Source organism: Hyalella azteca, unplaced genomic scaffold (assembly GCF_000764305.2).
Source record: "Hyalella azteca isolate HAZT.00-mixed unplaced genomic scaffold, Hazt_2.0.2 contig10617, whole genome shotgun sequence".
Lineage (NCBI taxonomy): Eukaryota > Metazoa > Arthropoda > Malacostraca > Amphipoda > Hyalellidae > Hyalella > Hyalella azteca.
Window position 1 is genome coordinate 15160 of NW_025940649.1, and position 14810 is coordinate 29969.

The window sequence follows — 14810 nt, forward strand, 5'->3', positions numbered from 1 at the left end:
TTTGATGTGATCATTTACCTTCCAAGTTGACGAAACGCTCGATGGTTTTAAAATTATGTGATAAAAAAAACGAATTTTAGGCGCCATCACCTAGTACACGTATTCGTATACCTAGTACACGAATTTTACTTGAAAACATATTTGGTAAATGGTACATGATTGAAACGTAAAATTATCCATTTATTCGCGTTGACTGATTTTACGCTCCGATTAGCAACGGACGTCTTGGACGAATTTACCTCGGGGTCTGTTCAGATTCAGCGAGCAAGGAATATCTCCCGAAGTAATGAACGTGGCTCGATGAAACTTGGGACACGTATTCATTAGGACCTAACGGTGATGTTTAGCTCGTGAAAATGTTTGCAATTTCACCTTCATTCGTGAGTTATTTGGCGATACGTGCCTAAATTCACAGTGAACAAGATAATTCTTTTAAACTACGGTACAGATTTGAGCGAAACTTTGAATAATTTTAATATACATTCTTAACTATCCAAAGGTAATGTTTAGCTCGTGACAATATGATCGATTTTGCCTTCGTTCGCGAGTTATACGGATATAAGGAGAAACGACCGGTATTTCTCAATTCTCAGGCCGATTTTTAAACTTGCATTGATCTAGAGCCGTATACGTAAAGCCGTATATAACTCTCAAACGAAGGGAAAATTTAAGAAATTGTCACCAGCTTAACATCACGGTTGGGAGGTTAGGTATATACAAAGTTTCGTTCAAATCCGTTCAGTATTTTAGAAGAAATTTCTAGTTCACTGCGAATTTAAGCACGTATTGCTGTTTAAATATCACGAATGAGGAATAAATGGGATAAAAACTAGGGAACGAAGGCAAAATAAAGAAAAATTGTCACGAGCTAAACTTCATTTTTGATAGAAAAGTGCTCTTGGTCGTAAGTCAACTTGAAGATATTTGTTTGAAAAAATTGCCAGTTAAAGTCTGTTATAAAGTCTGCAACCATCCTCATTACTTTCGATCTGAATATGAAGATTGAGGCAAACTTCGGCATTTACCAGAAGTTACGCACACTCGTCAACACCTGTACCACTACCATCGAATCGACGTGACATGACTTCTAGTTCCGGTAAACTTTCGAATAAGCGATCGGTGCATCTTAGCTAGCTAGCATAGGTAAGCAATCTCGTCTCTATAAGCTATTCGTTGCAAGCTTTTAGAAGATTCTCCCCTGTGCGAAGGCAGCAAGGAGAATCGTCACAATCATGCTCACGTGCTGTATAGTCAGCCGAAATGCTGACGACTACATCTAGCACATTTAGTTGCCTAGGCTCTGACAATAGTTCGCTGGTAGGAGAAATCCTGGCGTTTCGAACCCTGTTTATATTCTGTGATCGTTCGAAGCCAATTTAGAGGGATCTATTACGATGCCGTTTCTTGTAATCGTACCTACCCTTTAAGGGTTTCGTTCCGTTCCCTCCTTTCCCTAATTTCTTATATAGAGTTGTCATCGGGAGCGTCGTGATTCCTGTGTTTGCGTCAAATTGCGTGGCTATGAAAATTTTCAGACGAGAGTAGTCTCCAACTTCAGTTCGCACTGTTCCTCGATGTGACTATTTCCCAACCTGCATTATCAGCTTGAAGTACCTATTTTTTGAAGAATGCATTTCTGTTTCTTGAAAATGCTAATTCTTTATTCAAATTACGGACGGACTTCTTCTCCAAGTTCAAAATGATGAAATAGCGAGCTTTGTACGCTTTTTTTTTACGACTATTGGCTGGATACTCTAATAGTAAGTCACATCAACTCGTAAGTCAACTAGTAAAGTCAGACTTAAACGAGCGGCTGTTCGAGCATGGGCTGGTAAGGTGGCTGGTATCAAAGTCGCTGTAAGCTTCCGGCTCGCTCTGTCAGAGGGGGTACAGAATTTTTTCAGGGATTGGAAGACGATGCTAGCCCATACTACAGCCATTATTTATATACTTGGTCGCGCATATATGATATACGTATTATTCATCGTGCATGTACGTATTATTTATCGTTCATATACTTATATGCCGCAGTGAAGAGCTTAGTTATTATTCTCATTGACGACAAAAGCCGTGGTTTAGTAGAAGAAATCAATCGAAGACGCCGCTGGAGTTGGAGAAACTGCCTGGTGACCATCTTCTCCTTTTTTCACAGTTACTCTGAATGATTTTAGGAATCGTACCGGTTCGCGTTTAGTTCTCATTCTCATAGCCTTGATTTGTCGTCTCAAGTCGATTCGGAGTGACTCGTGAATCATTTCGGCTCAACGTTCGGTAGCCACTATATAAAAGGCTGATTTTCTGTCGACCCTCTTATAGTAGTGGTGGTGGTAGTAGTAGTAGCAGCAGCATTAGTAATATAAGCGAAGGTAGCAGTAGTGTCGCGCGTGCCGGCAACTCGCGCTGCAGCCCACAGCAGTTTCATCTACGGCAGTGGTTCCCAAACATTTTCAGGCTGGCGCCCCCTTTGGCTCCCCAGTGAATTTCTAGCGCCCCCCAAAGGCATACGCCTCTTTCTTGAAATTTAGTACGCTGCAATTGTAAAAGATAAAGGTTAAACACAAATGTGTATTTCAAAAATAGAACCCCATTTATTAAACCAATATGTTTTTCAGCTGTATTAACTGTTTCAGCACTAGAAACCTACGACGTACGGCCAGACTCGTGGCCGGTCTCACGACCAGAGACCGATCTCCAAATTCAGTTATAAAGTAATATCTCCAAAACTTATGAGCCCAGCTCTATGAAACTTGGAACACGTATTCATCAGAACCTAACGGTGATATTTAGCTCGTGAAATTTTTTTAAATTTCACCTTCACTTGTGAGTAACGCGTATATTGCGAAACAGGCTGAAATTCGCACTGATCAAAGAATTTCTTCCAAACTATTTGATACTTCCAAACAGATTTGAACGAAATTTTGAATGTACATTCCTAACTACCAAACGGTGATTTCTTAGCTTATAAATTTTCTTCCGATTTTACCTTCGCTTGCGAGTTTATTTCATTTCACCTTCATTCTTAATTTCACTCTTCCTTATATTCGGCCCGTATCGCCGGGTTATTTGTCACTTACATTCGCGGCGATCAAGAAATTTCTTAAACACTATAGAACAGATTTTAACGAAACTTTGTATATAAATACCGAACCTCTCAACGATGATGTTTCGCTCATGACAATTTTTCTATTTTGCTTTCGTTCGCGAGTTATACAGATATAGGAGGAACGACCGGCTTTTCTACCGGCCAGTTTAATCAGCAGTACGTATAGCCGTATAACTCGCAAACGAAGGCAAAACGAAAAAATTGTAAAATCACCGTTGCTGAGGTTAGGTATTTCTATACCGTTTCGTTCAAATCTGTTCAGTAGTTTGAAAAAAAATTCTTGATTACTGCGAATTTAAGCACTTATTGCTGTTCAAGTCACGAATAAAAGCGAACAAAAAAACTCGCGATAGAAGGCCACAATCGAAAAAATTTTCACGAGCAAAACATTGCCGTTCGATAGTTAGGACTGTAAAATCAAAATTTCATTCGAAACTGTTCGTTCAGTCGTTTGGAAGAAATTTTGGCCCGTATTGCCATATAACTATGGCAAAAAACCCCATATATATGGCGCCGAACGAGCCGAGGTGGACAAAATAAAGGCGAACTGAGCCTGGGCTTCCACTGCTTGCTGTAGGGACTGTGGTCAGTGTGGTGGGCTATCGGCAGTCGGCTCGAGTTCAGTAACTTCACTACTTCAGTTGCAATGCAGACGCCAAGCTGGTAGGGGGTATGCAGTCATGGCGGACTCAGAGCTATTCATGAGCCCGACTTCCTAACCAAGTTTATTGGAGATTACCGCTATTTGCCGTGCATGTGGAAGGTTCGAAACGCAGAATATTTGAACAAATTATACAAAAAAGATGAAGCATGGGAATATCTCATTCGAATCACGTGAGAAAAAGTTCCCAATGTAGACTTTGACTTTGTTGAGAAAATCAAGAATCCTTAATAGTTTAGATAGTCGTTTCGACTATCTTCGCGTATGAAATTTAGCAAATTTATATTGACCGAATGCCTGTCGTTTGGACTAGCCGTTCATTTGACTACTTACAGCACCAACAATTTGACACGGCTGACTTCGAAAAATTTTCGAAGTCTTCTCGCGTTGCTAGCCAAGTACGAAGGTGTATGGTGAAATACCGCCGAATCAGATACGCTAGTCAGAATCAGCTAACCGGACTCCAAGAGTCAGATACGCTAGTGTATGGGGCGCTTTAGAATGGTCTGAATTTACGTCAAAAATTTTTAGTCACGGAGTCTTCCATTATAGAGTTAAGTGTCGGGCTAGCTAAAGTAAATCACTTCTTTGTCCAGAGTGCGCGGACTTTGATAATATCCCCAAGCTGCATTTATTCAAACTCTGGATTAATCACAGCAGGCATGGCTAGACCTAATGGCCTCCAGAGGAACAGCTCTGAAGCTTGGGGATTCCAATGCATGCTGGTGACGGTGAATTCGGGATACCCCCAGCAGGGGCTGGGGAGAAGACCCTATCCGACGTTTCCTTGTGGGAACGAGGGCGACAGATGTGGGATTCAGGCGTCAGTCGCGTCACAGATGGACTCCCGCCAGTTGCCTGCTCCCCTGAGCTGCCGCCTGTTAGCTACAAGAAATTCTATTTACTTACGCTAATAAGGGACGTGTGGTGTCAATCAGGACAGTCCTCCGCCACGGCGTAAAATTGTTCTAGCAGCGAAACTAGTTGAAATGCTGCAAAACTAAACCTAGTGGCGTGAAGCAAAGGAGATGCATAGTTGAAAACAATCATCACTTTACAGGCAACTTGTAAGCTGCTGAAACGCACAAAGAAAACTACCTATCGGACACTAAAACACTACTATTAATTAAGTTACGAATAACAGGAACACCTGCTGACCCTCAGCTTACATTTTAAACCATTTTATAAGACGAAAAGAGTAACGTTTGAGTCCTATTTAAACTTACACAGCAGTGCCTTAGGCAATACGGAGCAAGTTCGCTCAGCTAATTAACTATCGGACTAAAAGGTACGACAACGTACAACAGACTGCACCGACCGCCTAAACTTCTGGTTGAATATGACAGAAAGACGGGCGTAAGACATTGACGGGAGTGTGATATATAGGCAATATTTTTTTACGCATTCAAATGTGGTGATAAATTTATAGGATTGACTTTTAATATTTACCTTAGTCTTGCAAGGACCACATAATCTTTACCGCAGAAATGAGCTTAAATTTATTTTCATTCCCGCGTTTAACTATTCTACCGTCAATGCCAAAATTTTCGTCACATCACAGTCTTGGCAAGGACCACGTTACCTCACTGCCGCGTAAATGAGTTAGAATTCAATTTCCGCGTATAAGTATTCTATCGTCGATGCAAAAATTTAGCTACATCACTTGTGTCGCCGGCCACTTCACTATCTATTTTGTTAGCAAAACTGAGCCAAAACTCTCTAACGCGATCGAAAAGCTGTATAGTTGTTATAGGTGGCAATCGAATCCTAAATAGGTATAATCATTCTGACCAGTATTATACGATTATATTTACAATCGGCGAGTAACGTGTAATTCGCTTCAGGCTGCCTGGCGGCTTATGTAGCATTGACGGTAATTCAGATCGTACACGTGGTGAAATTGGTGTATTTTTGCTGCCAAAAGCCTTGAGGGTTAATACATGTACCGCAAATGGTTAGAACTACATTAGATTTAAAAATTCAATTGCTGATTAATTTGAAATGGGACCTTTTTGTGAGCTAAATTGACCTTTTTCTCTTGGCTTCATCTGGCAACCCTGGACTAGCTAGATTGAAGCAGCATTCCCAGATGGTATATTTCTATACCAGATTTCCCAAATCTGGTATTTTCAGGTGTCTGCTATAAATATTCTAGATCTGGTATATTAGCCTAAATCTGGTATTTTCTGACTTTCTGCAAATTTACTGCATTGAGTTCCACCTCTGAAGTTTGAACTTAAGTGCTTAGTGCAATATAAGCACGAGAGTGATGATCTTTGATTGATTACTGATCAGTGATGATATGGCCTAGGACGAGTGAGGTTGTCGAACTGATCTCGAGACGCAAGCTCCACCATTTTTGTTTGGTGGTTTTGAATTCTAGAATGCCACTTATTGGAGTGCCACTTGAATTCTGGGGTGCCATTCAATATTTCACTGATCTTGAAAATCATCATCCATTCATGGAGCTGGCTGCCTACTGCATCACTTGTCTACTTTGACCTGTCTCCACTCTCCAATGCATTCGTGGTGCAAGTGTTTTCACATGTCACCTATGTGAAAAACAAGCAACGGCATAAAATTTCAACTAAGGTACTGGAGTTCCTTATTCGGACCAAAAGCTATCTGCTCAACCGCATCAAGTGATCACAGCCGAGATGTTAGGTAAATGCAATATGCAAGCATGTACGAAAATAAGCAAAAGGAATATAAGATGACCTGTTTCCGTGGCTTGCTCATGTTGAGTGAAGGGGAAGAAGATAAAAAAAGCGAAAGAAGTGATGAAAAAAGTGATAAAAAAGGAAAAAGTGGCAATGTAATCAAACACAGGAAAAGAAGTGTCAATATGTTCCAAACAGAGGGAAAAAATGTAACGTGTTCAAAAATGTTCGTGTTTGGCTAATTATCGTCAAGCCAGATAAATGCACACTACATAAGATGAATTTTTTTTCTTTTCCTAACCAACGTTTCTGACGAATAGTTTCATTAAATTTGGAGGTATTAGTCTGTTTTTTGAACAATGGAATTTCTGGTATATTGAGCTAGGCAATATGGTATTCTCGCCAAGAATAAACCTGGCAACACTGGATTGAACTCAGTGAACTTGTGTGCAGTGAACTGAGACCTGAGTGAAGTTTGAACAGTTGCTTGCCAGCCGCCTTGACAGAAGGAGCTGTTCACCTCGGTTCCAGTTGGATCAGGTTTCCTGGAGCCGTTTAGGTGCCCAGCGTGGAGCGAAGATAATCACAAAGTACTTATAGGCGTTTCCGCTGTAACGTATCGACTCTCGTGTTTTGACTTTAGACTAGCTTTGCGTTCCACAGCAGTCTAAAAACCACGCCTTGCGTGTGCAGAAGCTTCTACAAGAGTCGATTGATGATCAGCTTGCAATTCTACCGACGGTTCTTCAACCAGGCACCAGCGTGCCGCTAGGCAGCATCTATAGGAGGCGCAAGGACTAACGTCTGGGCGGTACCGTCTCGCGAACCATCATGACTAATAATCTACGTGCCTTCATGGTGAAAAAATTGTCAGGATTTTTTCTCTGCCTCCAGCTGATGGTTTGCGTTTAGTCGAGTATTGAAAGGCAAACATGAACTTGGGGGGGGACTTCTTTAAGTTGGCATATTCGGTTGGTAAATTGTTCCAGTTATTTCTGTCGAATGCTGGAACGTTTGATTCAAGATGTACCGCTTCTGGTACAAGTTGCCAACCAATTCTAAAGGAACTACCAGCTGGTAATTCCAGTGCTTAGAATCGTGAATGCTCACATATCAAAGTTTTCGGTGAGAACTTAAGGCCAATCTCCGAAATTGTTAGTTTTTTCTGTGCAATTTGAAGATTTTTGGCTAATAAGCAGAGCCAAGCTTGGCAGTCGTGAAGTTGCCAATTATATCAACACGTTTTGGCAAACTTGAAATTTTTCGGGGATACAAGGGAAATTTTCTATTTTCTTATTTAGCAGAGAAAACATTGTTTTCTCTTACCTTGGCAATATTTAAACATGAACGGGGGCACGGCAGACATGAGCATAGCACAGTTATTTCGGCGCTGAAGAATAGGCCTTATGTGGCCTGTCGCCGATTCTTGAACTTTTCGTGACTTCATCACAGGAGATCTTGAAACAGGTTACACGTGACTGGAACTTTTCAGAACTAAGCTGGAGCTACTAGACATCCATCTGGTTCGATATAGTGCTAGGCATTTCAAGTCTGAACATACGTTTTTCCATAGCTTCATCTAGTCTGTTCCTGAACGCTTTTATACTCGGAGCGTCAACGATGTTAGCCGGGAGGCTGTTCCACATGTCGGTGACTCGAAGCGAGAAGGCTACGCCGCGTGGATGTATTGCAACGCAGTTTTTTTTAGTTTATAGCCGTGGCCCCTGGAGTTGATTCTCGTTTAAAATTCTAGTAATCCTGGCCGGGTTCTGGGACCTTGTAGAGACTAGAGTATACTTGTATACTTAAATGAGGTCACCATGCAGTCGTAGAAAACAGAGGCTTGGAAGCTTCATTATCTTTAATCTTTCTTCGTACGGCTTTCCCTTCAAACCTGGAATCAGATTCGCTATCGCCGAATTAGATTCGCTAGTCAGAATCAGCTAACCGGACTCCAGAGTCAGATACGCTAGTGTATGGGGCGCTAAATTTAGAACGGTCTGAATTTACGTAAAAATTTAATCAGCCACGGGGAGTCTTCCATTACGGAGTTAACAGTGATGTGCTAGCTAAAGTAAATCACTCCTTTGTCCAGAGTGCGCGGACATCAAGACACTTTTGGGTATAGTCTGTTCCGTTAATCCTGCCTATTATAAACTGTACGTTCCAACTGCCTATTATGTCACGACTAGGTTTGGAAGCGTCGAGAGCAGCTGGGCTGAAGTACCAGTGATGTTGCTCATTTCACTCGAAATAAATTACAGAAAACAAGAACGGTTGCACCATCCGATAAGTTCCTGAGAGTGTGTGCGAAAGTGAGACCATCGGCTCTACTGCCTCTCCTACTACACGTCTATGATGAATCTGCGTCAACTATGCCGTTCAGCATTCATCAACGATGAATATACGTCAACGAATAATCCAACTAATTGCATTTGTGTACAAAATGTAACGCGTAATGTTACATCACTTATTAATTACTCTACATGTTGTAGCGTCTAAGAAATATTTAGTGTAGATATTCGCTCTAATGCGTATTGAATACATCACATATCATTTCATGTAGATTATGTATGTGGTGACACCACCACACAAGACGTGCCTGATATATATTTATTTGTTCCACAATAAACTGTGATGATCTGTAGACATTGTACGAGGTTATGTATGTCTATGTTGCTCTCCATGCTGAGATACGAGTGCCTTCATGTAAGCATGTACATCATGTGTGATGTATGCATGAATAAGCTATAGCTGTGTCATGTAAGCATGTATACCATGTGTGATGTATGCATGAATAAGCTATAGCTGTGTGATGTAAGCATGTGTGTATGTATTAATCAATACACGCTAGTTAGACTTCATACAAAAATTTTAGTTGGAAAATAAAGATTTCGTTATTTTAATGCTCGAGTTGTGCGGGAAATAAATTTAAAAAAAAAATTGAAAATAAAAAGAAACAATAGAACCTTCACTACTTCCCCAGCTCTTGATTAGTTTCACTTATGAATCCTAAAGTATTGTGCTTCTCCATTATCAATGTTATTAGTATTTTTAGCGCATTTTCTCTTAATGGAAAAAATGCACTAGTGTGCTCATGTCTGTCCGTCCGTTCGTCTGTCCGTGACTTCAAGTTTTCGTCGACGAGAAAATGCGCTCTCTGTCACTCACTGCAGTGAGTACTGAGTTATATTTTTTTAGTATTTGACCGACGTTATTAGTATATTAGTATTAGTTAGTGAATTAATTAATATTCACTAATATTCAATTCACTAATTAATATTATTAATTAGTCAATAGAGTAATTTGTGACCAGGACAACAAAGCTTGACATAAGGTTAAGAAAGGCATGGCAGAAAACAAATGGTTTGCAGTATAATTAAAATCAAGATTCCTGGTAAATCCACAATTATCAAGTGTCCTAAGAAGCGATATAAGAAAATCTGCGTTAATACTTCGATTTTCAGAAATTGTAGATTTTCAAGCTACTAGAAATTATGTAATTGGGGCACAGACTCTGGCCTCCTATTATGCGGTGATAATTTTTCACTGATAATTCGAAAAGTTTATCAAGTTTAAGTTAATTCAAGTTTTGTTCAGTAATTTAAATGGTCGCAGGCAACGCTGCATGCATTGCCAGTTAATAGGCATTATAAAACATCCTTGAAGATACAAGCAAACTGAATGAAACACAACCTTTATTTTACTGAGTTACTCTTCTTGCAACGCCTTGTGGTAGGAATAGCATATAACCATTTTCAGGCACGTATAACATGTAACCACCTGTAGGTAGGTATAACATTGTCGACGGTTAATGCATCCATAGACACGGGCATTAATTAATGCAAAATTCTTGCAACGGCTTGAGGTAGGAATAGCATATAACCATTTTCAGGCACGTATAACATGTAACCACCTGTAGGTACGTATAACATTGTAGCGTAATTTAAAACCTTGCATCCGAACGTAATGAAAAAAATTGTGAGGACACACCCATTAACATAAAATACCACAACGGAACAACTTATTTACACATCCGAGAGAGCGTTCGCCATCGCAGTTAGTTTAGTTTCCCCGAGATTCTCGACCCCGACGAGCGCGAGCAGCGCACACCCTCCTCCCCTGACGGCCGGACGCCGTCTGTGCCGCTTCAGGAGGTTGACTGCGCTGGTGATGGCGTCCTGCCGTGCCAAGTGTCGCAGCATCGCCACCACCTCATAGCTGCCGCCCCCCAGCAGGTGTTGGGGCGGCAGCCGCGAGAGCAGCAGCGAGTACAGGGAATTATTGTCCACATGACATGTGTAGCGGTCATCACTGTGGTTAGATTCGGTGTCGCCAACCAAATCAGGAACAGACATAATATCAAGCATCGTTTTGCCGGCAACTTTAGCGTCAAAGTCGATGTCCTTGACTGTTTTTTCAAGGGAATTTAGGTGATACAATAGAGAAGCTGCAGAGAGGCTTGAAGTTATGTCTGCCTGCAGGTAAGAGTGGCTGTGGTAAGGCTCGACTGAGTGGTCGTCTGAGAGGCTGTCTGTGAGGCAGTGGTGTGGCTGACACTGCGTTCGCCACAAGGACGAGTGGCGGTCGAAACAAGTCTCGAGTAGACTGAACCTGCCACAACATTTCTCACTCTCAGTCAAAAGAGAATTTTGTTTTTCTGTTGTTGAATTGCGAATTTTCGGAATAGGTGAATTTCCATTGCTGGGACTCAAACCAGAATTCGATGCACGGCAAACTGAAGACACTTGCAGAAGGTGGGCGGCAGGAGACGATGTGTAGCTGGCTATAGGAGCGACCAAATTGTCGTAGGGAAGCGTGGATAAAATATCCAGGTCTGCAAAATCATTCAATAAGCCAGCGATGGTCTCCAGAGCCACCACTGCAGACGCATTTGTAGGCTTAGCACTCAAGGGCGATACATTCTCCCCTGAAATTTTAATGTCAATTTTACCGCCAGTCTCTGTAGATTCTTTTTCGGTTTCTTGCTGGTTTCCTAACTTGGGACTTTCACAGTTGTTGTCCTTACGGAAAGTTCTGAGACTGCTACGTGAAGAGCTGCACGACTGTCGACGTTTTGAAACTTCACGATCGCTTGAGAAACAATTTTCTTCTTCACAATCATCATCATTCTTGCCGACATTATTTTCACTCTCGCCGCCATTTACAGCAAATTTTCTAGCACTTACAGCGGAGGTTTGGTTCTCCTGTTGGCAGCTCTTCATGAAGTTCTCGCACTTCTCATCGTCAGAGTCGCTGTCGACGTCCAGCCAGGAGTACTTGCGATACAAGGGCACCTCCTTCAGTTGTGGGTCATCCAGACTCAGTGGGAACTTCTTTTTCCTCGCCTCCATCCTGCGTTTAGGCAGGCACAAAAACAGCGGCAGAAGAACGTGCGTGAAACTAAACTGCGGGATTGCGTGCAACGGCAAAACAATTCTGTTTGTTTCATCACCGTCCCTGGAATCATATATTTTAACTGCAAATTTATTGTCAATATTTTGTGGTAAATATTTGATAGGGTAACTTGGGGTCAATGGTGTTAGATTTTCAACTTCAATTCCAGGGAATAAATCTTTTAATTCAGGGTAGAAATTTTGTGGAAGCTCCAAATTCTCCGCGGAACCTTCCAGAGGAACAAAACTTGCTGCTTGAGTTGAAGTTGAACTTAACGCTTGGGTTGAAGTTAGTCGCGGCAGCGCTGCACGTTCCAACGCAGAGGCCGCAGACGACTTGTCGTGATACATCTGAAATAAATACAATAATTAACCGTACAAATAACGTGTATGTGGGACACAATGTTGTTGTTGTTGTAATCGCCCATCCTGGCAGTGGCGACTAGGGAGGGGGGGTGATAGATCAGTTTTTCCGGGCACTCGGTACCACTGGTAGTTCTATGACCATCATTGGCTCGCTGACCCGCCAGAACCATTTGATTGCATTACACAACACCCTGGACAAGCCAGGTACTCATTTATCAACCAGAAATGGATGAATGGCTGAGTTGACCATGAGCTGAGCTTCCCGGCAGAACTTGTCCTCAGTGGGACTCGAACCCGGGCGCTGGGTGCGAGAGACAGAGAACCCGGGCACTGGGTGTGAGAGACAGAGAACCCGGGCGCTGGGTGCGAGAGACAGAGAACCCGGGAGCTGGGTGCGAGAGACAGAGAACCCGGGAGCTGGGTGTGAGAGACAGAGAACCCGGGAGCTGGGTGCGAGAGACGAGAAGACAGAGAACCCGGGCGCTGGGTGCGAGAGACTGAGTCTCTCACCACTGCACCACCACAGCTGGCCCACACAATGGTGAGTAAAGTAGTTAGTAAAGAAAGTAGTTAGTAAAGAAGTCATTAAACACTAAGTCGGTAGTAGAGAAGTCATCAAACATTAAGTTGGTACTAAAGAAATCGTTCAACACTAAATAGGTAATAAAGAAGTTATTAATAATTAAATATAACATATATATACAGACCACGTAGCACTGCAGAGCGTTCACAGCTGCTCTGACGTCAGTGCCAGCAGCTGCAGCAACACGTGCAGCAGATGCAGCAGCTGCAGCAACACGTGCAGCAGATGCAGCAGCAACAGCTGCACCGCAGCCCACCACACTCATCAGCTGCAGGTGCACGGCTGTAAGAACAGGTGAACATAAGCAGCTGCAATGGAGAGTCTAATATAATCAGATGCAATGAACAGGTGACGAGAAACATCAGCTGCAATGGAGAATTAATCAGCTGCATTACCTAGCATGCTGATGTCAGGCCACAGCACACACCTAGCATGCTGATGTCAGGCCAACCTAGCGTGCTGATGTCAGGCCACAGCACACACCTAGCATGCTGATGTCAGGCCTCAGCACACACCTAGCGTGCTGATCATACCTAGCGTGCTGATGTCAGGCCGGGATGCCTCAGCATGTCTGCAGTGCTGACGCAGCATGGCAGCAGCAGTACGCCCGTCAGTCGATGTCAGCAGCACAGGCCGCTTGCTGGTCAGCAGCAGCGAGTTGACTGATGTCAGGAAACCGTCGTCCCTCTCGCTGAACAGCAGGTCCAGCTGTCATATATCATAGCTTAGTATCATATCAACACTTTAATACATCATATCATCAATTATCATCACATCATTGCTTATCATATCAACACATTGATATATCATATAATTGCATATCATATCAACACTTTAATATACGACATCAAAACACTCAATATAAGCAATATGTAAGAATTTAGTAAGCATATATGACGCTATTCATGACCATACATGCAGCTATTCATGACCCTAATAGGGAAGAGGTTATATCAACATCCAGTCTTGTTCATTCAATATAAGAAACATAGAAAAATATTTCATTAATTCAACGGCAGAGCAACTCGTCGTACATCTTCCACCAGCAGCAGCGTGTAGCTCTCCTCCTTGCTGGGTCCCTCCTTTCCCTCCTTTTTGCTGGGTCCCTCCTTCTCCTTTTTGCTTGGTCCCTCCTTTCCCTCCTCCACTTCCACTCCTATATCCTCTTCACTATCTTGCTCTTCACTTTCATCAGACGAAATACGCGTCTTCTTAGTATTTTTTTGCCTCGTATAGCCAATCTTTGATTTAAGATTGGCTTTCTCCCTTCTTTGTTTTGACTGCTGACTGGCAGTTTCAGTCGTACGTTTCTGTGGCTTGCTGGCGTCAGCTTGCCGTTTGTTGGCGACAGTTTTGCCTTTGCTGGCGTCCGGCTTGCCTTTGCCGATGTCAGTTCCGCCTTTGCCGGCGTCAGTTTTGCCTTTGCTGGCGCTAGTTTCGCCTTTGCTGCCGACAGTTTTGACTTTGCCGACGTCAGTTTCGCCTTTGCTTGCGTCAGTTCGCAGTTTATCGGCGTCAGTTTTGCCTTTGCTGGCGTCAGCTGCAGATTTTTGCTGCCGTTGCTGGAACATAGCGGCGATGGGGTTGAGTTTAGGAGCGCGGGGTGGGGAGGCAGCTGCCTGCTGGGCGGCCAGCAGCTCGTGTGACTGCGCTGACGTCAGGAACAGCTTCTGTAATGTCAGACACGAGTGAGAATAATGTATAATTGTTATAACTTTAATAATACCAAAATAACAACCATTATTATGTCAGGAACAGCTTCTGCAATGTCAGCCACGAGTGAGAATAATGAATAGTTATTATAACTTTAATAATACCACAATAACAACTATTACTATTACTGCTATTGTTTGTTTGAATAACTATCAACAACTAAAATAACATGAAAAATACGCCCAAATAAGTATTGAATACGCCATTGAAAAGATGTATAGTACTGAAAAATACTGTTCCTAATATTACTATCTGCGTTTAGGAATCTTCAGACCCTGAGTCTCTACATCACACCTGGTCTGTCACCATCACACCTGGTCTGTCACCA

At 42.5% G+C, this 14810-nt stretch overlaps 1 protein-coding gene across 1 annotated transcript; it reads right to left on the reverse strand.

Moving 5' to 3' along the window:
- Positions 1-10369: 10369 nt before the first annotated feature.
- Positions 10370-14439, reverse strand: LOC108673634 (the record flags this gene model as incomplete). Its single annotated transcript, XM_018161489.2, has 4 exons — positions 10370-12171; positions 12894-13051; positions 13303-13477; positions 13804-14439. Coding segments are annotated over 4 exons (2688 nt in total), but the record flags the coding sequence as incomplete, so codon positions are not given.
- Positions 14440-14810: the final 371 nt, after the last annotated feature.